Source organism: Caretta caretta, chromosome 3, assembly GCF_965140235.1.
Source record: "Caretta caretta isolate rCarCar2 chromosome 3, rCarCar1.hap1, whole genome shotgun sequence".
Lineage (NCBI taxonomy): Eukaryota > Metazoa > Chordata > Testudines > Cheloniidae > Caretta > Caretta caretta.
Genome location: NC_134208.1, coordinates 189,020,810 through 189,048,320, shown reverse-complemented (window position 1 = coordinate 189,048,320; position 27,511 = coordinate 189,020,810). Strand labels below are relative to the sequence as shown.

Below are 27,511 nucleotides of genomic sequence, written 5' to 3'. Positions count from 1 at the left end.
AGGCTGTTCTCAGTGGTGGCAGAAGACAGAACAAGGAGCAATGGTCTCAAGTTGCAGTGGGAGAGGTCTAGGTTGCATATCAGGAAAAACTATTTCACTAGGAGGGTGTGAAGTACTGGAATGGGTTACCTAGGGAGGTGTTGGAATCTCCATCCTTAAAGGTTTTTAAGGCCCAGCTTGACAAAGCCCTGGCTGGGATGATTTAGTTGGGGTTGGTCCTGCTTTGAGCAAGGGGTTGGACTAGATGACCTCCTGAGGTCTCTTCCAACCCTGATCTATGATTCGATGACTCTTGCAAGGAAGTATACCAGATGCAAAGTGGAGATCCCCAGAGACAATCTGTGTACCTGAAAAACTTCTGTGAAACTGGCAATTTATTACATTACTACTACAAACTGTGACTCACCTGTTAATATACTTTACGTGTTTTAACCTCAACTCTTATTTCTTTGCTAATAAATCTTTAGTTAGTTTACTATAGAATTGGCTGCCCGTGTTGTCTTTGGCATAAAGATCTGGAATACCAATTGATCTGGGATAAGTGAGACCTGATGTGGTGTGATTTTGGGTTTAAGTGACCATTATCACAAATTCCAGTTTGTCTGGGTGGCAAGATAGGCTGCAGAGTCTAAGGGGATTCCATAGTAAGACTGGTATAGTTATCCAGGAGTTCACATTTGCTGGCGTGATGAAATCTAGTTATAGAACATACTACCAGTTTGGGGTATTGTCCCTTGTTTTCTGACAGTCTGCCCTGAAGCAGGCACTCTGTTCTTAGCCACTCCAGACAGCATGACACATTCCACAATGTGATATGGTGCAGAAGCCTGGGTGGTAGAGACTCAAGGTCAGTGCCTACAGGTGTTTGAAACAAGATGTCTTTGCACAATAAAGGGTTACCTAAAGGAACAGATAGTGAAATGAAAGCATTAAGATAGAAGTCAGTTTGTGATGTGGCTGACAAAATCCAGGAAGCGCAACTTTGCTGGTTTGGAGACATACAGAGGGTGAACAAAGAGGACCTGGTGAAGATAGCATGGAGAGTATGGTAGGAAAGAGATCCTGAGGAAGCAATGGATGGATTGAATCATAGAATCATAGAATATCAGGGTTGGATGGGATCTCAGGAAGTCATCTAGTCCAACCCCCTGCTCAAAGCAGGACCAATCCCCAAAGATGATACGCAGATGGACCTTAGTTTTGCTTTAGACAAAGATGATGGATGCTTGTACAACATCATCACCGGGTGTGGGTGGGGAGAAGATGATCACATCTATTGGCTGTAAATAGAACTAGTTCCAAGTCTTGGAACAGGTGAAACGGACTTTCAAAGGAAGAAATACACAATAATTAAAAAGTGGTGTACTTTATTTCTTCCTCATTTCCACCCTGTTAATGTCCATAAAATTAACTTGTCTGAAATAGCTTTGTTTTGTATTTTTAAGGACTTCACTATGGACTGTGGTATCTGTTATGCTTACCGACTTGATGGTGCTATTCCAGACCAAGTATGTGGTGATTCCCGATGTGGACAACCTTTCCATCAGGCTTGTTTGGTTGAGGTAAAATTTTTATTAATGTAATAATTGCTCCAATTCATGGATCCCTAATATGGGCTTCTGTATGAGAATATTATGGAAGCAGTACAAATAGCTAGTTAAGTGACGGGTAAAGGACTGATGAGAGAGAACAGCTAAGCCTTCTTAATTACATGTTCTTATTGCTGCTTCCGTAGTGTTCTCTCCCATCACTCACGTATGTCTTACAAGCTCTTGGGGGGCAAGGAACCTGCTTTACTGTGTGTGTACGGGCCAAGGTCTAATCCAGACAGGAGCTTCTAGGTGCTACAAAAGTAGAACTATTTAGTAATAGTGCTCTGAAAACCTCAGAAGGGAGTGTGGGGGAAGTCAGACAGGATCACTTTTAGCATACTTTCAGTATGTGAAACCAGTTAATCATGATAGGTAGATTGTACAGAAAACTAATCGAGCAAAATTGCATGCTCCTAATTCAGTGTGAAAACACTACAGATCAGGGATTTATCAGATACTATGGTGAAGAGCACTGTTTATAAGAACTTTAGACTCGTTCCTAAATTGGGCATAAAATAAATATTAAGTTTTCTTTATCTTATCTTGCAGTGGTTACAAGGTCTTCCTTCCAGCAGACAAAGTTTTAATGTCATCTTTGGTGAATGTCCATACTGTAACAAGGTAAGGAAACATTTCAGGAAGTCTAATGGAAATGTATAACTGAATAAAGTACAGTACTGGAGTTTGGGAAAAGTAGAAAAAATAAGAGCAGCAGACAGTTAATGTTAATTTGATAAGCACTTGTGGATTTTATATTTTATTCCACTGTAAAAATTATAGCATGGAGTTAATTTCATGCACCAGTATTTAAAACTATTTGTTGAAACGAGAGTAAAAGTAATATGTAACAATGTCTATATATCAAACATATACCAGAGTCCTTTATCGTGAAAGACACAGGAGATTTAATTCTTCTACAATTTTTAGTATTACTCTTTGAAAGGACTAATTCTGAGAAGCATGCCTAATGTTCAGAATAGAAACAATCAAATAAAAATAGTTTAGCACACATGTAGCCTTGTACATTGTAGAGGTTAAAAGGTATCTATTTACAGTATGTTACTTCACAAATCTTTTTCAAGCCAATCTCAGTGAAAATGTCTATGAAGAAACTTTGAAAAAAGAACTTATACGGCTCTGGGTGAATGACCCTGCACATAAACTCAAGACATTTTAAATGGTGACATCAAAGAAAATACAACACAAGGAATATTAATATCAGAAGTACAAGTATGGTCATGGTGTATCGGTACCTCTCTTCAGTAAATGCAAGCTTAAGAATATTGGATACAGAAGGACTAGTAAAATCTCTATTGGGTTCTTGCAAAGATACTGGAGAATATGTAATGCTACTTTGGTGGTGTTTCTTTTTAACTTCCCAGAAAACTGTTTGGGGATACTGCCTGTGTAGTTGTCTTACGGTGTTTTCCTGCAAGGGGGAAAAAAATATTCAAATGTTTCCAGCATTAAACTGAGTGGAAATCTGAATCAAAAGAACAAAGATTAAAATATTCTGTTGCACTGCTTTCTGGGGGAAACTTACATGCAAATGTCAAAGAACTACAATGAAAGAACAAATTCTCACAAGCTTTTAGCAAGATTAGCTAGTAACAATTGCTGAGCTACTAGGAGTAGAGATTTAACCCCTCTAGATTTTGTGAACATTGTCAGATGCAGCTAACATTCAAAGCTTTATACATGTACAAATACAGAAGTGTTCATATCTACAAATTAATGTGGGGTTTGGTTTTATAACATGTAGACTAAATGCTTTGCAAAAAGAAATAATTAGAATTTCATTTTTGAAAGCAACATCTAAAGGGCTCTAATACCTTTATCTTTGTCCTCAAAATTGTGAAAATCTATAACATTTACAATATTCTTGCTAATAAAGTTATTATATACCCATTCTAAACTTTTGATTGTCAAATTTGCTGTTCCTATTTATTTAGATTTCATTTTATATCTCCACAGTACAGCAAAACTTGTCATGATTCCTCAAAGGTGTAGGTGGTATTTAATTTCTAGAAGCATCAACTTTATGGCTCCTTTGTCCTGCTTTGATCTTCACCTCTGAACTGACTCCTGCACCCACAACCCCTATCACAAAAACTTTCTTCAAAGCACATTTGTGTTTCTTGTATTTCAATCCTGAAGTTTCTTTTGACAGTCACCTCTTCCGTTAACGTTGCTACCTTCCCATCCCACCTTCCTTCTGCAAACTCCTGTCCGTAAATATCCCCTGTTCTGACTTCCAATTTCCTCCTCTCTTTCCTGATGCCTGTTCTGACTATAGTTTTCATATTCCATCTCACTCTCATCCACACTAGTTTCTTTTGCTAAATCCATCCCACTTATCCTCTATCCTGGCATTGTAGTCCTTTGGATGAAAAATTTATAGTGGAGAAAGTCAACGTAGACCCTGAGTTATCTACCATTTGCCTTGCCAACTGATTCTCCTTTCTAATTAGATACAGAAGTCATTCTTTGACGCTTCATCTCAGTTCAGTTTTCACCACAAAAAGATGAGAAGTATCTCATGAACTATTCTTCTCTATAGTCTCCAATTTAGGTGGTGTTCTACTCTAATCCTCTGTCATTTGCCTTCATGCCTACTCTAATGCTCTTCCTTCCCCAGCTGGTGGTTTTTCTCTGCCTTCACACATACCACTGTTTCCTGGACCCTTAAAAGCCCTTCTACCTTTCCAACTATCACACATTTCACTTCCAAGCCCTTGAGCAAGCTCTGAACTCTGGTTTTCTTGTCAGTTCACTTTCCTCGACTCTTCTCCAATCTATTCACTATTTTCCAAGTGACTAATGACACGTTTCTTGCATCTCTTCTCCATCCTCATTCAAGTATTTTACACCCCCTACCTCTATAGTCTCCTTCAACTGTTCTGCTTCCCTCCACTCTTGGTGAACTGCAGGGTTCTGTTCTTGTTCCCCTTTTCTTCCTTTTCCTGAGGTTAAGGTCATATCTGCATTCATGGTTACCAAATTACACATACCACTCTCAATTCTACTATTTCCACCCCTGATCAGTGGCAAAGAGGTATGGCATTTTCCTGATGTATTACCTCCAAAAAACTAAATGGCAAAAAACAGATTTCTCCCTACTTATTCCGCATCCCAGTCTTGGGGTTGCAGTGTTGTAAATGATTCCACCTCTCACAATTAGGCTGCAACTGAATTCTGTAACAACGTCAGTGTTTTCCAGTATATGTCACTTTCTCTCCATAACTACTGCTACAACTCTTCTTCTGCCTTAATAAGTTGATGACTAGACTCTTGCAAAGTCCTTTGTTCTGTCAAACTCAGCTTCCATCTTCCAGTCCATTTGAAATGCCACCATCAAACTCATCTTCCTTTCCTGCTGTTATAGCCATGTCATATACTGAGTCCGTTCTCTGACTCTTCATCATATTCAGCTTCCTTATCATCATGGCTGTGCCTAGACTAGAATAAGGGTATATAAAATCTTGCCTTTCCAACATTCTTTTGCTTGGACCATGCAGGCTTTGTTTCTTTTTATCTATGCCTGAAATACCCTACCTAATTTTGTACATCACAACCTATCTCTTAAATACGCTCCAAACCACTTTGGTAATCCCAATATAACTCTTCTACATCACTTTCCAAATCAGTTAAATAAAAGGAATTAGCAGGAAGCATACCATCCAACACAATATTCCCTGGGCTCATTTTGTATATTCCTTCTCCAACTTCCCTCCCCTTAATTCTTCATCTGAATTTTTTAACATCCTGACAGCCATATTTAACTTGATTCTCTTGTTAGTGATAATGTGCCATGAGTACCAGGGAACAACTATAGTGGAATAGCCAGATTAATAGACCTATTTCCCAATTCCCTTTTCCTCCTAGGGAAGAATAACTCAAAAATACTAATGGCAACCAAATATTATGCAAAAGGCTGGTTTATTCTTGTTCTTGACACCTGATCCTTCTCACTGGTTGCTGCTTTTATTGCTTGCTCCCTCTTTCAGTCACCCAGGTATACATATTCCACAACTCCTCCCCTGCAGCTATATTAAATGTACCCTTGCCTTCCAGCTAAGTGCAGCTTCTGATATCACCACAAAGCAGGGGGAAAAAAGAGCACAAATCCCCATACTCCTTCACAACACCATGATTTACAGTGAAGATGGCACCACTGTCACTGGCAGTTTCTGCTACTACACGTGATCAATGTCAGGGACCAGTCTCTATCATTCATAACCCAGGCGATGGTCTACCTGGCTGAAGAACCAAAAGCTGCTGTTTCAGGTAAGAGGCAGGTGAACAGGGGGCTCAGGGTCTGTGGGAGAGGAGGGATTTGGACGGAAGCAGGTTGGGGATGGTCCAATTGGCTATTTATATTCTAGCATCCAAAACAGAATTTCTGCATAAAAATAGCATCTGAATTGATACTTCCAACTCCTCCTCTGCATTCCCTCCTTAACAGGGAAGGTGATGTACAAAATTCAGGGCTGTTTCGGCAGGACTCAGGAGCCTTCTTTTATCTAACCTTTTCCTATTAGCTGTGACCCTCTATCTGAATTGTTCTGCTCACCACTTGCCTGACTGAAACCCTGGGACACTTTTGCTGTTTCTTCTTCACTTTGCTTCCTTGTATTGGAGTCTCCATGCAGCAGACTGCTTGAAGCAAAGATTTTTTAATAAAGCTGCTTTTAAAGTCTCGTTCTGGTGCTTCATAAATGAGTTTGATTTTCCTTACCCAATAAGAAGGGCACAACCTGAGTAAATAGTTACTGTTAAATTAACTTAAAACCAAACGGGAGGGGGAGAGAGGGGTTTCTTTTGCTAAGATGCCTTCTATTCTGAACTGTTCTTACTCACAAATAGCACTGAAGCCTTTACAGAATGATTCTTTGCATTCTAGAAGTGTGAAACTGAGCCGCACAGATCCACTTTGGCATACAAAGTATACAAGTTGAAGTTAATGAGGGCATTCAGACCTTTTATATAATAGAGTAGCCAATGCTATTGAGCTTTGATCAGTTAAATTCTGACTTTTCAAGGCCTGAAACCAAGATTTTATTATGGGTTAATATTAAATGCAGTTATTTGAAGACCCAGCTATTACCAAACAGTGCCAAGCAATTTCCTTGCTGTAAATTAGAAGAGGAAAACTATTATTGACTTACAAATGTTTACTTTAATGACAACCACTACACAAGAATGTTGTCACGGGTACCATTCCTAATATCTGTGACTGAAGAGCTAATGTTAAAGGTACTACTAGACGTGCAGTACTATTTTTGAACCTAACACACGATAACAGAACATTTTTTGAACTTCATTATATTTTTTGAATAATGTTATCCAATGGTGTCTAAGCATATACCAAATTCTGGTGTTACTGTGACGAATATCTAGCCTGCTGTTTGCACACATCTGTTGTGCCAATCTTTCAGTAGAAAGAAACACAGAATTATTAAAGCAGAACTTTTTTCAGTATGTTCTACTGTAATGTCAAATCTCACCAGCAGTGGTTCATTATTCTGACACATCAATCCAACTGGTTTCTCTTGTTCTTGTAATTGCCTGTGTGTTACCGGAATACCAGCTTTTCTCAGACAGTTACGTTCTTTATCATCCAGCTTGCTTTCTTTTTCTTTAAACTGTTTTGGTGTAGGCTTTGGTAACTTAGCCTGTTAACACAGAGTTAATAACATGATATAATGAAAACATTCAACAGTTCAGAAAGAAGAGTGCTTAAATACAGTAGTAAGAATACAAACAAAGGCAAAATTCAAAAAGAAAGTCAGAGGATACTAAAAGTATGTAGAAAATAGTTGTCAAATCTTTCCTACAAACAGGACAAGACTAGTGCTACTGTCATGCTATCATTAGCTACTACATTACCAAAGGGCATTTTTATGGAAAATTATTTCAATAATTTAGAACTATATACACTTAACCTTTGCTGGGAATGGAAACGCTTAAATTCTTCAATAAATTTCCTATCATGGCATTGAGTCTAATTAATGTTATGGTCTCAAATAAGATAAATATTACTCCTTTATTCAGTTAATCTAACCCTGGAGTGAGAAAGTTTATCTCCTCTTTTTATTTGCTAATATGTACTGGGAATAATGTTCTCTCTATTTTTTCCCATGCATCTGCGGAATGAATTTTGTTATGTGTACCAATATGGAGGTGATTATGTGGCGGGTATCTGCAGAGGGGTTTGGAGTGTGGGAGGGGGCTGAGGTGAGGATTCTGGGCTGGGGGTGAGGGGTTTGGGTGCAGGCTGCCTCAGAGCTGCAGCGGGGAGAGAGGACTCTGCCCAGCCCTTTCTCCCCACAGCAGCACCTAGGCTGGGGGTGAGAGGCTCCCTCTCCCCAGCCGCAGCAGCTCTAGAGCTGGGGGTGATTCTCTCTTCACCACAGCCCTGAGCGCCTGTGTAGCCCTTGATAGGCTGCTGCACAGCCATGCAGTTAGAGGGAACTTAGGCTGGGAGCTATACTCAGGCGTTCATGCAATTTTTTTCCAGTCTTATACCCACTCTAAATGTCAAATGATGTCTGTTTTTGGCATTTGTAACTCTTAATGTAAATGTAGCCAAAACACAGCCTGTAGGCCATGTGCTGTCCTTCAGTACTTCTGGCACACTAAACAACTCTGCAGTAGTAATAGTCACATGTGGCCCCCTGCACAGCAGTTCTTCCTGAGTATAGCAGTTACAAATTAAATCTGCTTCCTTTTGGTGGTGTTAAGTAGTTCAAGAATGGGAATTACACAAAGAAATAATAAAGGAGAGTGTTGTACCAAAGTGGATTATAGGAGAGCTACTCCATCAGCCGCCAAGCAAGAGTTGAAACACAAAACCTCTAACTAGTCAGAGAATCATAGAATATCAGGGTTGGAAGGGACCTCAGGAGGTCATCTAGTCCAACCCCCTGCTCAAAGCAGGACCAATCCCCAACTAAATTATCCCAGCCAGGGCTTTGTCAATCTTGACCTTAGAAGTTTTTAAGGAAGGCGATTCCACCACCTCCCTAGGTAACCCACCCCAGTGCTTCACCACCCTCCTCGTGAAAAAGTTTTTCCTAATATCCAACCTAAACCTCCCCCAAGGTCCAATTCCAATAACTTAATCAACCTTCCCCAAGGTCTAATTCCAAAAAATTAACAAGTATAATTTTCAAAAGTGCCTACCGTCTAGTTTTTGAAAGGTGGTTAGGTAATGAAAGATGCAGATAGGCACCTAGTGTGATTTCCCCCCCCCCCCCCCACGATAATTATCTAAATACTTTAAAATTTGATGCTTAGATTCTCTCTCTGAAATTCTCTAGGAGTTCAGCTCCCAAGTGCCCAATCCACTTTTCAAATGGGACTTAATTTCTGAAAATCTTTACCCTACACCTGTTATCTCTCCCCACCTAAATGAAGTGTATCATGTTTTGTGCAAAAAAAAAAAAAAAAAAAAAGTATATTACCTGAAATCTATCAGATAGGACCTCTGGTTATGCTTGGGTATTCAACCATAACCCTAGCATCCCAGGAGCATATGAGAAAGCTAAAAATATTTATCTGATGCCCGGAAGTATAGAAAGCAAATAGACATGACTTCCCAATTATCCATTCTAAGCTGATAGAGATGGAAGGAAATGGGAGGACAAGGTCAGCATTAATAAGAGTAAGGAGGCATGGAGTGCAGTATTCTCAATCATTTGATGACACTGTATGCGTCTCTCATCTGACTTGGACAAGGTGATTCAGTGCCTCAGTCAGTGTGTAGATGAGAGCAAGCTGGCTGAAGCTCAACCCAGACAAGACTGAGGTAAGGGTAGTGTGGAGCAAGCAGCTGGAGATGGCAGATACAATATCAGTTCCTTTGAGCATGTACATCCACCATTAGTTACTAGGGATTGCAAGTTAGGGGTGACTTTAAATTCCTCCCTGCCTTTGACAGTCTTTACAGCAGTAACCCAATCATTTTACCACCAACTGCATCTGGCTTTGAGTGTGATCTTTTACATGAAAACAGTGCCACTGTTATCCATGCTTGTTACCTCAAGATTAGTCTACATTAATCTGAAATGTGCTCTCCCATAAAACTATTCAGAGACTACAGCTGCTGGGAGCACATGACACCAGTGCTCTGGCCTCTGCACTGGCTGCCTATGGATCTCTAGGGAGAGTTTAAGTTGTTGGTTATCACTTACTGTGACAGAATACATCCCTGTATTCACTCTATAGACTATTGTAATAATCTTTGTACAAAGCATGCTTCATAAGGTATCACTTAAACTCATAATTTGCTGGTCGATATTGTCCTGGTAAAACATGTGGCAACACTGCAGGTGAAGTTATAAGATACCCCCATATGATGTTATTAACATGTTCCAAACCCCATAGCCCTGCCCAAACCGAAGTTGGTAAACAGGTCTGTCCTAAACAAAGGAATGTGTGCTTTGCTTAATTTGCATTTAAGCAGCAAACAGAGTCACCAAGCAGGAAGGGAGGACAAAGGAAGCTAAAACAGGTAAGAAAAAGCCAGCAGGGAACATCCTTCCACATGGACTTTTTGTCTCCTAATGCACAGCTGAAAATGTTTTTTCAAGGGGGGTACTGAAACTATAAAAAGGAGGAACACCCCACGGGATCCCCCTCTCTCTCTCTCCCTGCATGTTGGAAGGCTGTTTGTGACCAGCCTAGATGGGAGCTACTTCAGCAAGGCACTGTAAGGCTTGGGTAACAGACTCCCACTGGTCTGACACTGGTATGTCACACCTATAAAGCCCTCAACGGTATCCCCTCCCTGTGCCATATCGCCACAGCTAAAATCAGGAAGGACACCTTAGTTGGACCACCTGCCTTACAGAGGAGAGCTGACAGCTCAAGACTCTTGAACTGCTCCCCAACTTGTCTGAAATAACAGAATTTAGTGACCACCTGGACATTCTGCAAAAGACATCTGTAAAGTGTTTCTTTATTTTTTTTCCAGGGAGGGCTGAGGGATGTTTCCCATAATGAATAGCTGAGTTTTTTAAATGATTAATGCTAATGGGATTTCATTTATCTTGTAATGATGGTAGGGCATGCAGAGTCTTGAATAGGTGTCTATATTCATGAAAAATGACAAGTTATTCAACTGTAACAGGAGTTTGAGTAGCTTCAGTACAGATCCATGTGGCTGGACCCTATCCGGAACCTTCTAGAAAACTCTGACTGCTGGAGACTGCCAACTTTGCTTGAAGTCACAGAATTCTCCAAGTAAGGTTGTGTCTCATTACATCCTTCATAGAATCATAGAATATAAGGGTTGGAAGTGACCCCAGAAGGTCATCTAGTCCAACCCCCTGCTCGAAGCAGGACCAATTCCCAGTTAAATCATCCCAGCCAGGGCTTTGTCAAGCCTGACCTTAAAAACCTCTAAGGAAGGAGATTCTACCACCTCCCTAGGTAACGCATTCCAGTGTTTCACCACCCTCTTAGTGAAAAAGTTTTTCCTAATATCCAATCTAAACCTCCCCCACTGCAGCTTGAGACCATTACTCCTCGTTCTGTCATCTGATACCATTGAGAACAGTCTAGAGCCATCCTCTTTGGAACCCCCTTTCAGGTAGTTGAAAGCAGCTATCAAATCCCCCCTCATTCTTCTCTTCTGCAGGCTAAACAATCCCAGCTCCCTCAGCCTCTCCTCATAAGTCATGTGTTCCAGACCCCTAATCATTTTTGTTGCCCTTCGCTGGACTCTCTCCAATTTATCCACATCCTTCTTGAAGTGTGGGGCCCAAAACTGGACACAGTACTCCAGATGAGGCCTCACCAATGTCGAATAGAGGGGAACGATCACGTCCCTCGATCTGCTCGCTATGCCCCTACTTATACATCCCAAAATGCCATTGGCCTTCTTGGCAACAAGGGCACACTGCTGACTCATATCCAGCTTCTCGTCCACTGTCACCCCTAGGTCCTTTTCCGCAGAACTGCTGCCTAGCCATTCGGTCCCTAGTCTGTAGCTGTGCATTGGGTTCTTCCGTCCTAAGTGCAGGACCCTGCACTTATCCTTATTGAACCTCATCAGATTTCTTTTGGCCCAATCCTCCAATTTGTCTAGGTCCTTCTGTATCCTATCCCTCCCCTCCAGCGTATCTACCACTCCTCCCAGTTTAGTATCATCCGCAAATTTGCTGAGAGTGCAATCCACACCATCCTCCAGATCATTTATGAAGATATTGAACAAAACCGGCCCCAGGACAATATCACAATCTAATCTACATTCCCAAGAAGGGGGGATGGAGGTTGTGGATCTGTAATGACAGTTGTCCCCTATGAAATCCAGTTACAGGTCAATTTTTCCTTCTCCAAATTTTGTCACTACTGATCTGCTGCAGCCCTTTACAGCAGCCCTATGGCACACCTCAGCAGCCAAGTCAGCCATTTAACCTTTGGCACTGGGGATGAGATTCCAGTCAGTGCCAAGGACGCCCTGGAACAGCATCATTACCTCTAGATTTTTAAATATAGCACGAGCAAACAATTAATAATTTATGGTGTGGTGGTGCTTCCTCTCTGTCCCTGGCTACTGAAAAAGAATAGCACAGAACAAAGGTAACAGATTCTTTGGCATTACACTTCAAGACCTCTAGAGTCAGTATGGTGTAAAGAAATTGGAAAAGGTTCTGGCTCTTGGTCTACCCAGGATGCTCTCAGGACCTCTAGGCAATACTGATTCAGTCACATACACTTCACCCAAGCATCAACCAGGCACTTCACATTTCCAAATGGGACTAAAAATTACCTAATGCTAAAAAAATTTACTGATTCCAACAGCTATCTTGAATTGGGGGTAAGAGAAAATGGCTATGGAGCTATTATAACAGACCTCAGGAAGTTCCAGCTGGAAGGAAGTGAAGGGCCACTTCTGCTTATACAATCTCACATGGAGCATTGCATGGCTCAAGGTAGGTTCCATGTGACCCCAAAACACAGAGGTTTCTAGAGAATTCTGGGTTTGGTGTGGAGCGTGCAGACAAATCCCCAAGAATGAGGCATTACTGACAATACTCAGAGAATGTTACGCTGACATGTTGTACACGCTTTATAGTTATTGAATTACTCCAATTAGCAGTAAGTTTTGTGTTTGTTTTTAATGGGAGGAGAGAGGTGTGTGTGGTAAGAGAAGAAGTGGAAAAGGGCTGAAAATGCAGAGGAGGTAACATTGCAAGTGTTGAAAGGAAGGAGGAGATAGATGGGCTGAGAGCAGTGAGCAGTACATTGCTTTTTAAGGCATTCCACCCGGTCAGCAGTGCAGCTAGAATGCATCAGCCCTGGAAAAGCTCTCTCTGGCCTCTCCAGGAGCACACAACCCAAAATCTCCTAATCTTCCCCAAATGGGGTGTCTCTCTTATGTCCCCAACTCCCCCAAGTTACAATACAATCAGTCAGCCCCAGCAACTGTAGGTTAAAACCTAGTTTTCTGAAAATCTTATGTCCTTGGCTTGTATTCTCTGTTCTCATACAAATGAGAACTTAGATTTGGTAAACTAAAACATTTCTTAAACTTAATGGAGAATACCAGAAACCTCCCTTTAATCATTCAGAAAATAAATCTCCTGTCTTCTGTCCATTTTTCAGTAAATTAGATTACATTAATTTTTTTGCCCTTAAGTACATCTTGCTAGAGAAATACCCTTGAGGAAAGAAGAACTCTAGTTTGAGGTGGCACAAGCATGCATATTTTTCAAAGTGGCAAGGCAGGAGAAATTTGAGGTTCCTCTGAAAATTTAAGTGATGATAGGTACTAAGATCAAGTCATCTGCAACAGCACAACCTTGTCTCTGACCTTGTTATTGACCATTCAAATAATTCTGCTTGTGTCCAAGGAACAGAAGCACTGATAATTGACACTTCTCCCTTATGGACTTGTAATAGGGTTGTGCACTTGCAAATTGAAGAGTTGCTACAGCACTTGCTAACTCTCATAATCAGAACAAGTTCAGCAATATCTTTCATGCTACTTTAATATCCAAGTTTAGGCTAAGTATAAAACTGAATAATTTTGTACTTTCAGCTGAAAGTTAAAAACAAAACCTGCAAACCCCTTACACAGGCATCTGGCTGTTCAGTTTTTTTTTACAGTAACACAAAATTACATTTACAGAAAAACTGCTGATTTGTAACAAATTGTATTAGGAACATGGGGAACAAAACTTGAGAAATAACACATTAAAATCTCTTTCTCAGAATGCTTTCCCTCTTGAATCTGATGTTCCTTTGGTTTCACATCCTATACAAGTTTTCACTAAGATGATAATTTTTGATCTTTATATATCTGATTTTCCTCTGACCCACTATTCTTACTATTGCAATTAATTATTGAATGTCTGCTTAAAGCTGACAGGACAAAGCGTAAGCTTCACATCATTGGTCCTGCTTCCATTCTATGAAGAGAAAGGGTCTGCAGTTTGCTGTGTACACAAATGAAAAGAACGCATAAAGAACCATAGTTTGGCTTTACTAGTCAATGTCTAATATGTAAAAATCTAAGATTCTGGTGAAGCAGAGATCTAAACATAGATCAGTAAAGGAGATGCCTTTTTAAAAAAACTTTTATATTTCAATTAAATTTAGAAAACTATACAAACTACAAAAATGAAATAAGTTACTCAAATTAGTGTAGATTAATTGGTGACCATTATTACAAGGGAAATACTGTCACTGAAATAGCTTTGTTTTGTTGTAAAAATGATAAAAACACAAAAGTCAATAAAACTGCTAAAATAAGTCTCTAATTACCAAGATCAAAATACAGTGGCTTTTTATTAAACATGAACTTTTGTTCTGCCTTCTGCAATACGTAAATAGTGCTGACAATTGGTTTGTGAGCCACTTGCTACAATAAAATGTAATTGTATCATGAGAGAAAGGTGACAATCAGGAGATCATGAAAAAATTACATATTCTCACTAGTAGTTAATTAGCCATGCAAAACCCCCTCAAACAGATATTCTTGTCTATTAGGAATGATTACTATGCAGGCCTACAGATGTCAATACCACAGTCATTCAAATACTTCTTTCCCTACTAATTGAAGGTTGTAAAGCTCTGGTGCCAAGGTTTTGCTTCCAAAGAGCTAATTTATGACTAGAAGGATATTTTATGTCTTCAGTTGCAGCAGCTACAAAACTCAGCAAATCAGAACCATCTGTGCACTGATACTTGAATCACCATTCATCTAGCAGCCTATCAGTCACATTAGTTTGCATCCTGCATTCTTGGCTCATGTACCCTTGTGATGGTCCAAAGTTCACAAGAAATATTAAAAATTAATGATACCCTGACCCTGCCTTATTGCACACGCATCAGAGAAGAAATAGGGCTTTTGCATAGGGGTAGTTTCAAGGCAGAGATATCGTGAGACTGACATTTCATATCAGGTCCAGTAAGGCTTCTAATTACATCAATCTAGATTTATTAAACTTAAAGGTTTTATTAATGGTATAGTTTCAGACTTAAAATACAGGGGGGACATATATAACATGATAGCTGTCAACTTTAAATCTGTGTGCTAAAAACACTATACAGCACTATATACAAATAAACTACTTAAATCCAAGGATGAAATATCCCCTTCAGATTGGTGGCTGTAGGAATGCAATGACAAAGGACCAAAAAAAAAAAAAAAAAAAAAAGACAGAAAATGAATTAAATGCTTTTACTTATCAAGACAACTTTGCTTTTAATCTGACCAGAATGAAAAACCTGGCATTCAAGCTTGTCTTCAAGATGTTAGTGAACAGAGTCCTTGACTTCCCCATTATCCTGAAAGTAAATGATTCTCCACAGACACACTACTTTGAAGTGAGAAGCTGTAGGTCAAAAGGACTCATGACAGTTTTTCCTCCTTAAGGGTTGACATCCCACTTTTTAGCAAAGCCAGGGGAAACAGGAATTAACAAATGCAATGTATTTAAAGCAAAACAATTGTTGTGTCAGTCTCATTTTGAGATCTTAAACTACTTTATCTCGTAAAAAAGAAAAAACAATCATCAAACATGTTTCTCAAAATAATTGCTGAACTGCAAGGGATTGTGTTACTTACTTTCAGATCTTTAGACGCGCACAGATTTAGTGCACATCTAGCAGTGGAAAATTCCAGAGGGCCATCGTAAAAAGTTCCACTTGATTTCAGTCCATCCACCAGGATTTTCTTTAGCACTTGATACTTTGGCTTTTCCTCATAAGTTAAACCATAAACACATGCCAAAAACATAGCTATTTCACCTGTGGAGTATATTTTAAAAGGGATTTTTTTTTTATGTGGACCAACGACTTTGAAAAAGTCTTCAATCCAAGGAATGACAACCAAGATACAACAGAACCAAAAGGAAATAGCCACAACACAGAACTGTCGAAATACAAAGATTTTTTTTTCTTTGGATGGGAAAAGGAAAGAACAGACTGATAAACTTGCCATCCCCTATGCTGTTCATTATGTTATGATTGTTACAGAAAACTATACTAGCATTAAAAACTACTGCTAAAGTTTCTCTTTTTAGTCCAAAGATGCTGATAATTTGGCAACTAGAAAAATTTTCTTGATATTTGGATCATAACAGGACCTTTAAAATGCTGTTGCTATGTATATTGAATGCTAATTTGCAGACATTTTATAATTTGAACACCTACTGGGAAAGCAAAATGCTTTGATTTACAGGGTCTTGACAATCCCTGCATTATGCAAATATCCTATAAGTCACTAGACAGTGGTTGGTTTTGTTGGAAACAGGTCTTAATGCAACCCAGCAATATCATTATTTTACCACCATCACCACCAGCTGATATCTCTGGAGGAGTTAAGATGCCTTCAGGAGTGTGAGAATACTACAGTTGGGCATGTATAAAAAACTTTTCTTGCAGTTATTTTAGTATAATCCTAAAACTAAACTGCAGTATATATTGACATTTATCTCTTCTGATCCCCAAGGCAAAAGCTATTAAAACAGAGCCACAGAGTGTGTACTACACTGTAGGAGGAGGAGAAGAGAAAGCTAAGTTTTAAAGTAAAGTATTTTATACTACACAATTCCAATGTCATATAATACGTATTAAATTTGGGAATTCTGTGGGGAAAAAGAATAGTATGAGCAAATGCCTCATAACCTCCCCACCCTACCACGCCCTGCAAAGGCCATTGTTTGCCCTATACCAAGAGCTTCCTCTTTGGGTTACCTTTATACTGTTTCTGTGAAGAAAATACAGAACTAGACAAGCCACACATTCATTAGCTGCTTCAAACTCATAAAATGCTAAACAATAAAACCTCTTGTGGACCTGCTGCTTACATTTCCATACTAACAGCACCCATACTCCTTAACACACTCACTGCTTCCTAACAACCTGGATTGAATGTGGCTAAGATGTCACAGGCAATTACTAAGGACAAGTCTGTCATGCAGGGAGAGAATTCCTATTTGGTAATTTCCTTTATTAAAGTAAAAGAATTAAGTTCATAGCATTTACATGAAGAAACTGGTTCCAGGAAGACCTAGTGCTAACAGTCTGCTTTTGCAGAATTCTCGTACAGGTTAGAATAGCTTTGATAATCAGAGCCTAAACAAAGATTTCACGTTGAACTCAACTGTTAGGGCTACTGGCCTGATTTGTAGCTGGGACTCAACGTGGCCTACCATTTTGCAACTACAATGGATTGTGCATCAGTAAGTTCCAGGTGGAACTGGTAGCACTCAGATGTGTACCTACCTGGCTTGCATTGCAAAGGAGTTAGATCTAGATCTCTGTAGTACCAGGTGCACCCAAAAAATTGCAGGACATTGCTGAAAATCAAGCCTTTATTATCTAAGTCATCTACTTGATTTTTGTTTTATGGGATAATGAGGGATGGAAGAAGGAACAGATTTTAAACCATTCCATCATTTATAAAGCTATGTTTTAGTCTTATATTTCTATCACCTTAACATAAAGCAAGAAAATCTTCCTGTCAAAGCAGGACATCTACAACAAGGCAAGGCAAAACATACAAGATTCTGTTCAAGGCACACAAACGAAATCTGGTCCTAGTGGGAGATGTGGAGAGATGGATGAAGATCTTTGCAAGACTCTCATCAAGGCATTCTTGTAGGGTTCTGAGTCTGATAAGGAGTAAATCCATCCAAATGGAATTTTAGCTCTTAGTTTGAGACCACTGGGGCAATTGTTGGGTCTACGCAGGTGTAAAATATCAGATTCCTTTTATCAAATATGTCAGCAAATTCTTGATATTTTGCAGAGATTAATAATCTGCTGAGCACAGAAGGCAGTGGACTTCTCAGTGCTGGTTCTTGTTTCCTTGGTCCCTGACTTAACTAGACACAATTGTTGGTAGTAGATCAACTCAAGCATCTTCCATAAGATGTGTGGATCATGCTGTGAGAGTGAGAGAATACTGAGCATGATCAGAAAGTTTGCTGACTGCAGAGTCTCTAGAAAATATTGGATTTCAACTTGGAGGGGCATGATTTCACAGGACAGCATTCCACCATTGATCATTTACACTAGATCTGGGGTGTGCTTCCTGTCCACTGGAACTTGATTAGCTTTAGCAAATTCAGCATCCATGAAATTGCTGGTGGCCACACAATCCACTCGCCTCATGTACAGCTGGGATGCTGTAGGTGCAGCAGACGACAGTCTGAGGCTGCCAGCATACATGTGGGCAGAAGAGGGGGCCTCGTTGGAGAACTCAACTCCAAGGAGCAGGAGCAGGCTGTCAGAACTACCAAGTGGCAGGGGATGCTCCCAGTGAGGTAGCAATGTTGAGCAGGCTAGAGTAGCTACTCTCACTGGAAGCTTATATCCTGGGTCTTGGGGTCATCTGGTTAGACCTGTGCCTGTGGATTGGCTGAACCCTGATTGATTGACATGGAGCCCTCAGGTAATCAGGCTAAGGGATGGCTCAGCAGCACTTCTCAGGCTCAGAGAGCACTCATCAGGCAATCATAGATAACTCATTACACTAAATACCTTTGTGGATCTTGGCCTCTGTCTCTTGGGCCCAGATCCACATAGGGACTTAGATGTTGCAGTGCTGACTGTCACAGCATCTAACTTCTAAATCCCTGGAAAAATCACAGTAGCAGCCCACAGGGCTGTTGTGAGGATAAACACATTAAAGATTGTGAGGTGCTCCATGCTGCTCGGTGATGGGAGCTGTACGAGGGTGAGAGATTTTTTTTTTTTTTACCTTCTGCTACCAAAAAACATTTTTAGTACTGGCATTAAGGCCGTGGTCATCTCCTTTGCTCTGTAAGCAACGGGGACCCTAAGCTGGGAGGTGTGGAAGTGATTAGCACCAGTGCCACTGCATCATTCCCTCTCGGTGTCTGAATGGAAGCTCCTCCATTCGAGCTCTGGGGGGATGTACAAGACAGGAGGAGCTGCTGTCCATAGCATTTTCATATCCCTAGGCAGAAGATCTAAAGTATTATTTGGGTGCCAATCATTGTAGCATCTAGCTGTCAAATACAGCATTAACATTAGCATAACATTTAATTTGAAGTGGACCCTTCTCTTGCCATCTTAAAAGGGATGAGGTTCTTCACACATCTGGCAAGCACCGCATCATGGGAGGCACCCCTTCTTTGGCCTCTTGCAAAAGGAACAGAACAGCACCCGTTACCTGGCTGCTCCACCTCCTCGGTCTCTAGGTATGGACAACTTAGCATGCACTAGGAGTGAAGAAATGGCAGCCAGCCTTGCATTCCATGGAAGGGGCCAGCCCATGTCAGTTTTGATTTCATATGGTTGGAGGTGGGGATACTTGCAGTAGGGCAGAGGAAAGGGAGAATTATAGGGAATTTTAGGTGGGGAGAGGGAAAGAAAGGGAAGAGGAGAGAGTGGAGGAAGCGGGTGATGGGGGGGAAGGAAAGAGAGTGATGAGCAGAGAGGGGACTAATAAGGGAAAGGAGGAAACAAAGTTTGAGGATGAGCAAGAAATTGAGAGGTGGAGAAGAGCAGAATGGAAAGATTGAAAGAGTAGAGCGGGACGGAAAAAATGTATGTGTGAAACACAACAAGGAAATGCAGGGGGAAGTAGGATCATAGGGTTAGAAGGGACCACAAAGGTCATCTAGTCTAACCCTCTACCAAGATGCAAGATTTCTTGCGTCTAAACTAGAGGTGGGCAAACTACGGCATGCGGAACCCTCCTGCCTGGCCCCAGCTCCTGGCCTGGGAAGCTCGCCCCCGGCCCCTCCCCTGCTGTTCCCCCGCAGCCTCAGCTCACTGCGCTGCCAGCACAATGCTCCGGGCAGCAGGGCTGTGCGCTCTTGCCGGGCAGCGCAGTTGCAGAGCCACGGCCTGACCCAGTGCTCTGTGCTGCACGGTGGCGTGGTTGGCTCCACCCGGGTGGCACAGCTGCCTGGCCTGGTGCTCTGGGCAGCACGGCTGTAGCGCCGCCAGCCACCGGTGCTCCAGGCAGCGCGGTCAGGGGGCAGGGAGCAGGGGGGGTTGGATAGAAGCAGGGGAGTTCGAGGTGGTGGTCAGGGGACAGGGGTGTGGATGGGGTCGGGGAGGTCAGTGGGCAGGGAACAGGGGGGTTTAATGGGGGCAGAGGTTCCGTGGGGGCAATCAGGAAGAAGAGGGGGGGTTGGATGGGGTGGTGGGGGGTCTGGGGATGGGCAGGGGACAGGGCAGGAGGTGGATGGGGCAGGAGTCCCGGGGGGGCTGTCAGGGGACAGGAGGGGTTGGATGGGCAGGAGTCCTGGGGGGGGCCCTCAGGGGGCGAGAAGCAGGGGGAGTCAGATAGGGAGCAGGGGCCCTCCATACAATTTTGGAAACCAGATGTGGCCCTCAGGCCAAAAACTTTGCCCACCCCTGGTCTAAACCGTCCAACTCAGTTCCAGCCTCCTTTCTGAAAACCTCCACTGAAGAAGCTTCCACAACCTCCTGAGGCAGTCTGTTCCATTGTCCTGCTGTTCTTACAGTTAGGAAGTTTTTCCATTTTTCCTGAGATTTAATCTAAGCTGTGAAAGAGAGGGAACGTTAATGACAACTTTTAAAAAAAAAATCTCCTGAGTGGCTGGCTGGCTCGCGGGAGAGGTGGGGATGGCAGGGCGAGGGGGAACGCGGGCAAACGGATGCACACACACATGAACACACAAACAGGAATGCTATAAATTGAGGGGTGTCTGACAGCTGTGATCTACTCAGAAGATACTGCCTGGTCTGCTCTTGCTTACCAGTCTGATCCTGATGATCAAACTCAAGCTCATTCTGATCTCTTGTCAAATATTTATGCTGAAGGCCCCAATCCTGCAAAGTTTAGTATGTGGATATAACGTCAAAGAGGTACCACACAGGTGGACTGCTGGACCTACACATTACAATTTGCAGGATCAGGGCCCTAAGGGGATAATGCTGCATTAAATCATGCTTGCCTTAGGGGGACTGGAATTGGTAATTTAATTCTAAATATTAAATTTCAGGGTTTGTTTTTTTACTTCGTTCTTATTGTTTTTTTCCCAAAAGTTATAAAAATATTTAAAAGCCTTATTCTAACAAACAGACTAAGACAGAATGATAAAATACACAGCATATGCTCTAATCACGCTTACAGCAACTGCTTCCAGCCGGACCCCACTTCATCACTGAATCTGGGAGCTCATCCATCAGTCTGAAACAACACAAGAATACAACAGGTGAAATGTGAATTTTTAGGAAGTGATCCTTCACTTGGAATTCTGGATACAGTAAAACTCAATTCCAAAAGGAGGGGATCTCAAGGATAACTAACACTTCAAAAGACTCCTCTTCAAACAAAATCTCTACCTACCAGATACCTATTTTTAACCACCTAGAGACTGAAGATTTAAGCAAAACCAGTTACAACTGGGAAAGCATCTTCACTTCATGCCTCTTTGCAGGGGCTTATACATTTTCTGGGAGTAAATAAATATACCTTGGGATGAAATTTCTCACTTTGCTCTCACCCCAAAGATTAATTTTTGTGCTTTTAAAGTTGGGAACAGTTTTGTCTGGCTTTCTCTAATCATTTAGCACCAGATCCTTCCTAGCCCTAATGCAGGGAAGTAGGGACAATTGTGTGAGAACTGCCAGGATTACAGCTACAAGCTTGGTGGGGGAGAGTAAGGACAGTGTCTCCAGTGCTCCCTAACCAAATGAGGGGCAAAGCTATGGCCCTGTCCCTTCTAAATGTCAACAGAGCTAACTCGGTGGAAGGGGAAGGGAGCCAAGACCTACACTAGATTATTAGGTTGGTTAATTAGGTTGGTGAGGGGTGTGAAAAATCCACATCTCTGAGCAGCATTATTAAGCCAACCTAAATCCCCATGTAGACAGTGCTAGGTCAGCAGAAGAATTCTTTCATGGGCCTAGCTACCACCTCTCGAGGAGGTTGACTACCTAGACTGATGACAGAACCCCTCCCATCGGGATAAGTAAAGTCTACACCAGAGGTGGGCAAACTTTTTGGCCTAAGGGCCACATCTGGGCATGGAAATTGTATGGCGGGCCATGAATGCTCATGAAATTGAGGGGGGGGTGAGGGCTCCGACTGGGGGTGCAGCCTCTGGCCTGGGGCTGGATACCTTACTCCTCCCCCCACCTCAAAGCAAGACAGGGCTTGTCTACACTTAAAATGCTACAGCAGCATAGCTTCATCTATGTAACGTTTCAGAGTAGACACTACGGGGATTCTCCTGTTGGTGTAGGTAATCCACCTTCCGAAGAGATGGTAGCTAGGTTGACAGAAGAATTCTTCAGTCAACCGAATGCTATCTACATAGCTGGGGCCAAGGGCAGTAACTAAAGAGGCTTAAGGAGTGGGCCTCCACCCCGCTTCCCTGGGCCAAAGCCAAAGCCCAAGGTGCCAGGTGGCACTGCTTGCCCCCCTGCATGTTCCTCTGTGCCGTCTTAGGGGGGTGCACCCCACAGTTTGAAAACCTCTGCTTTAGAGTGATTTATTTTCACTTTTAGAGATTAAATTACTGTAACACTCAGATTACATTTCTCCACAATGACTCTATAGATATGATGTAATTTAGCTCTGTGGGGCTCCTGGCAACTGCCTTGCTTGCTACCCCCTACTGCTGGCCCTGCTACAAGGGACTTAGGTTGGCTTAACTACATCACTGAGGGGTGTGAATTTTTCACACCCAACCAACATAGTTTAAAACAAACAATCTAATTTTCTACTCTAGACCAAGCCTGAGCCAATTTTTCCCCACTGTTCCTCCTGGGGTGGTACCGTGTACTATACACTGCTCCTTGCTGTGGGTGAGCCAACAGCTTAGTCTAGCCCTTCATGTTTTAAAAGGATAGAACTGCAGTTAAAAAAACCTATATTCCTGCAGGGGCCCAGTTCTCTCTTTAAAAAACAAAACAGTTTCACTTAATTCTTCGGGGCCATAGCACCAAGCCCCTGTAACTGGGCTGGGGATCCCATCAGTGTAGCTGCATAGGGACCATTGGAACAGCATCTATGGTCATCATGCACCCACCTGGGAGAAGGTGGGATTATCTGCACTGCAGCGGACTGTAGTCCAGGGAGTTACAACAGAGTTGAGCCTTGTTGAACAGATGCATGTCCTATCTGAAATTGCCCTTCTACCTCAAAATCCTGAATCTCCTTTGTTCTGAGGAACCACAGGGGACCTACCAGAGCTGCAGGTGCAGGATTTGCCCCTAAATTCATAGAGGCAGAGTACAAGGGCTTTGCTTAGAGAATCTAAAAAGAGGATAAAACCATCAGGTCCTCATCCAATGGGGTGGTTTTGTATGGAGTGGCTTCACAAGCCATAACAACAGCTAGGGTTCTGCTACGATCCCTGTACAGCCATGGGATGAGCATGTGAATCTGTGAAGCGCTGGATGAACTGGCTACATCATGCCCCAAGACCTACCCTACACGCCAGTAGAGACAAACATCTGCACAGCATGCAGATGGGAAGGTCCCCATGGGGCCTGTCCTTTAAGGCTGTCAGTAGCTGCCATCACGTTTAGAGGAAACGGGAGGTGGGATTTTGTTAGTCACCTCTTTACACAACAGTACATGTTTAAAAAATGAACTTTCCAAACAGCATACTGTACGTCATTGTTTCACTCTCACATGTAATAGACGCAGCAGCAGTTTCAGTGGATGGCACTTACCCTGTGGCTCATTAAAAGAGGAGAATTCAGGTCTGACTAGAAAGCATCAGAAATCAGAGTTCCAGAACTAAATTAAGGAAAATTCTATGTGTTTATTTAAATGTCGTTAATTTCCCAAAACTTACACTTGGAAATTCTATGATTTCTAGCTGAATTTCCTCAGCTTAATTTCCCTCATGAGGCTGCCATGGCACCAGTTTCCATATGATTGTTAATTATTCTTTTATTTCAGTCACTTAGTGTTTCGTTCTTTTTTGTAATTAGAGGTAGTGATTAGAAGATTTTTATATTACACTGGAGTTTCCCTTTTTGAAGTTTTCAGATGCTTTTATTTGTGATCTGATAACTCAAGACCAGTTTAGTTTTTAAAAGTTCGTAGTTTGGTGAAAAGCACAAGCCATGCCAAGGCTGAGTGACACTGGCAGAGAAAAAGGGAACTTCAACAAGTGAGAGAACACACTGCATCATCTCCCTTACCTATTTAAGTGGGCACACAGCGGCAAATCCAGCACCTGGCCTAAACAGTGGGGATAGGTGCTGGGGAAGAGAAATCCTTTCCCCCAGGGTACAGTATGGCTGCAGAGCAACCCTGCAGAAGTCACCTCAGTTACTGGACTGGAGTATACAAGATGAAGCACCTACTTCTCCCCCCACCTTCACAGCCATAACTCAGCTACCCCTACTTCCCTGCATTAGGGCTAGCACTAGATTCTTCCTAAATTACTAGAGAAACAAGGGGAAGGGAAGAAAATGGGATTATCTGTGCAGCAGTAGAGTCCCAAGCCCTGCCTCTGTGTCTTGTGCTACTTGAACTGCACTCCCACGTCCAGGTCTGCTCTCAGCAGAACCATACTGGTTCCACTGCAAAGGTGTATGAGCAGAGAAGGGGGCTGGATTTGTCCACCGGACACCCATCAACTTGCGTGTAACTGGATATCTACATGTACATACACCAATCCCCTCTGGTCTTTCACAACATTACAGGGGCATCAAAAACATTCAGACAATTAAGGGGGCTACCTCAGTAAATGTTTCATACCAAGGGGGACACAGTCATTCAAATAAGAGGGAATTTTTGCCAAATGGAGTTGTACCATATTTTATATATTTCCTCCTAAGAAGCCTTTGGCTGCCAGTCTGGAAAATACCAGTGCTTGAAGGGTTAACAGTAAGTGAAGAATTAGTGAAGCAGTTTGATCGATTAAATTGATTCAGGAGAACTGTGTAAGTGTTAGTTTGGGTTCTGTACCGATCAGAACTTCTAAAGCAGAAATATTAAACATAACATACGATGTCAACGTTTACAGATGCAATCTGTATTATCCGCAGTCTGCAGGCTAACCTTTTTCTCTGCTAAGAGCGGATGCCATACTGCATTTGCAGATTGATTTCTGTGGCTCAGATATCCCTATTGTGTACCTCTGTTGTGACTTGCCCTACTTAAAAAAGTTTGCTGCTTTCTCCAGTTGTGGTGCTACCTCTATGGAAAACGACAGTTCAGCATATCCTTGTACTGAAGAACAGGCTATATTGTACCACATGCAATTAACTCTCTCAAGTCCCATCCGTGAGAGCACTGAAAAAAATGGCAATAAACTCTGTTGCGTTAATATTATCTAATGAGTCATGCTGGGGTGGGGGTAGATGGGGGGGCAGATTCTAACAGATAAAGTTTTTTACTTGGTATTTTAAATGTTCATATAACATTGAAACCCTAAACCAAAAGATTTAATTCTTTAAAAAAAATCTACATAACTGAAAGTGAAAGAAATAGAATGAAACAACACATGAAAAATAAGGACAGCTTGCTCAAATTTTCATCTCTGTCTCTGTGAAGCAGTTACATAGTTAATTCTACAAAATCATTCTGAATGTGCAGCAAGCATACTGGCACACAGGATTTGCAAATGCAACTTCTTAAATAATTATGAGAATTCAAAAATCTGAGAAATTGTTCTGCATCACACATTTGTGTACATGAAATCTCCACAGCTGCATGCACATAAATGCACGCAGGAGATGTAATGCACACTCCCAGAGTTCACATCTTTTAAATGCTTCTAACATATCTTTAATTAAGGGGAAATGTTTTTGCTTTCAGGTAAGGCAATATTCTACAGGATGTGAGCTCCCTTTGAAGTTCACTTTCAGATCTGTTTTGGTAAATGATGGAGTATTTGAAATTATTATTATTTACTTCATTTTAGCAGTCTGGACAGATACAGGGTCCTTCAGGTTCTGTTCCCAGGGTAGTTTCCCACATAACCACTGTAGCATGCAATAGCCAAGGATTTCAAGGTCACCTCTTCTGGATGGAGCTAAAGGGGAGAGAGAGAGAGAGAGAGAGATGAAGAATACGACCCATAAGAAATAGAAAAGCTTTGACTGAACTACTGTTGATGAAATATGAAAAAGCCAAATGGGCAAAGTGTTTTGTTTGTTCAGCTGTATTAGAACTAAAACGCCCAGGATTTTGGCCTCAGTCCACAGACAGGCAGTGACTTGTTGCTGCTGAAAGTAAGGGTCAGTTTCCTCACCTCCTCCAACTTCATCCTTCCTTAGTCTGGCCTGTCACATGAACTTGATCCCCATGGCCTCTGACATGATCCAGACAGCCCATAACCCAGTACCAACACTTTCTCAAAGAGCCAAGCAGTAAAACAAAGAAATAAATGTCTGCTGCTAAATTGCTAACACATGTTCCAGGAAGTCCATGGGGTCCACATTGGTCATGCAGAGACCCTTTCAGTGCAGACTAAACACTGATGGCCTTTCCTGTTCTACTATAGAACTATTTGAAGTTGGAAGATATGACAAAACTGCCATCTAGTGTACATTTACACACCAAATCAGTCTGCTTACAAGTTCCATGAACTGTTTGTTTAAAGAGAGAGTTGTAGCACAGGTTAAAATACACTGGCTCTTTAGTAAATCATTCATACATTTATCACAATTTTGCTTGCCAATAAGAAAAGCACCGAGTTATTTCACAAACACCAAAACCCCCCAACCCCATACGAAAAAGCTGAAAACACATACTAATTTTGTTTCTTCACTACTGGTGACAAAAAACAAACATCTTATACACAGGGAGACAGACGGTACTTGAATTCATACAAAGATTGACTGTTCCCAGGAAAGAAACCCACTGCAATGTAATCTAAGAACTAGCATTGTTGATTGCTATTTTAAGTAACAAGCTGGGGCAGATTCCCCATTTCTTTGTATGAAGCTGAAGCATATCCCATGTTCACAATATAACATGGTAGGCTGAAGTGCACTAACAACCTGTTAATCAATTAAAATTATTGAGTAAAAAAAATAGCAAGTTCTTTTGAAAATAAATTACTCATTTTCCCAAATTCATTTGAAACCTGCATAAAAACTGAGGGCAACTGTGAGTTTATATTTACGTGGTACCCCACGTCTAAAATAGAGAGACAGACACACAAGTAGTAGAGTATGTGGCTGTTAATCCAGCTGTAAACAGGTATCATATTTTATGAGCTTTCATTAAATAAATTCCAAAAAGTTACTCAGCAAACGTATCTTTTAATTTAAAAAGTCATCTACTGAAAGCTACAGTGCCAACGCTTCGTAACTGTTTCTTGTTACCATACATGGTTGTTATAAAAGCAGAAGACAAGATTAGTTCTTACATATTCTCTATCTTTACCACTATTAGACTATCAGATTACTAAAGGCCCTGCAATCCAACAGAATGCTACGTTATCCCTTGGGTGTCATTTATTTTCTGCACTAGATTCAACAAT

At 41.6% G+C, this 27,511-nt stretch overlaps 2 protein-coding genes across 5 annotated transcripts in view; one reads left to right on the top strand and one right to left on the bottom strand.

The window, feature by feature from the left end:
• FANCL (FA complementation group L) overlaps window positions 1-3,507 on the top strand; it is a 91,893-nt gene extending 88,386 nt beyond the window's left edge. For 2 of the 3 annotated variants that reach the window (XM_048842814.2, XM_048842811.2), the window contains 3 exons: window positions 1,446-1,562; window positions 2,142-2,213; window positions 2,675-3,507. In XM_048842814.2, the coding sequence (XP_048698771.1) occupies window positions 1,446-1,562; window positions 2,142-2,213; window positions 2,675-2,710 (225 nt within the window). In that variant the 3' untranslated portion in view covers window positions 2,711-3,507. Of the gene's footprint in view, window positions 1-1,445; window positions 1,563-2,141; window positions 2,214-2,674 lie in introns of those variants that run through there. The other variant, XR_007355627.2, reaches the window with a different exon arrangement.
• VRK2 (VRK serine/threonine kinase 2) overlaps window positions 2,318-27,511 on the bottom strand; it is a 77,593-nt gene continuing 52,399 nt past the window's right edge. For both annotated transcript variants that reach the window (XM_048842807.2, XM_048842808.2), the window contains 5 exons: window positions 25,936-26,056; window positions 21,185-21,243; window positions 15,673-15,854; window positions 7,100-7,267; window positions 2,318-3,021 (listed from right to left, as the gene is read on the bottom strand). In XM_048842807.2, coding sequence (XP_048698764.1) covers window positions 2,779-3,021; window positions 7,100-7,267; window positions 15,673-15,854; window positions 21,185-21,243; window positions 25,936-26,056 — 773 coding nt within the window. In that variant the 3' untranslated portion in view covers window positions 2,318-2,778. The remainder of the gene's footprint in view (window positions 3,022-7,099; window positions 7,268-15,672; window positions 15,855-21,184; window positions 21,244-25,935; window positions 26,057-27,511) is intronic.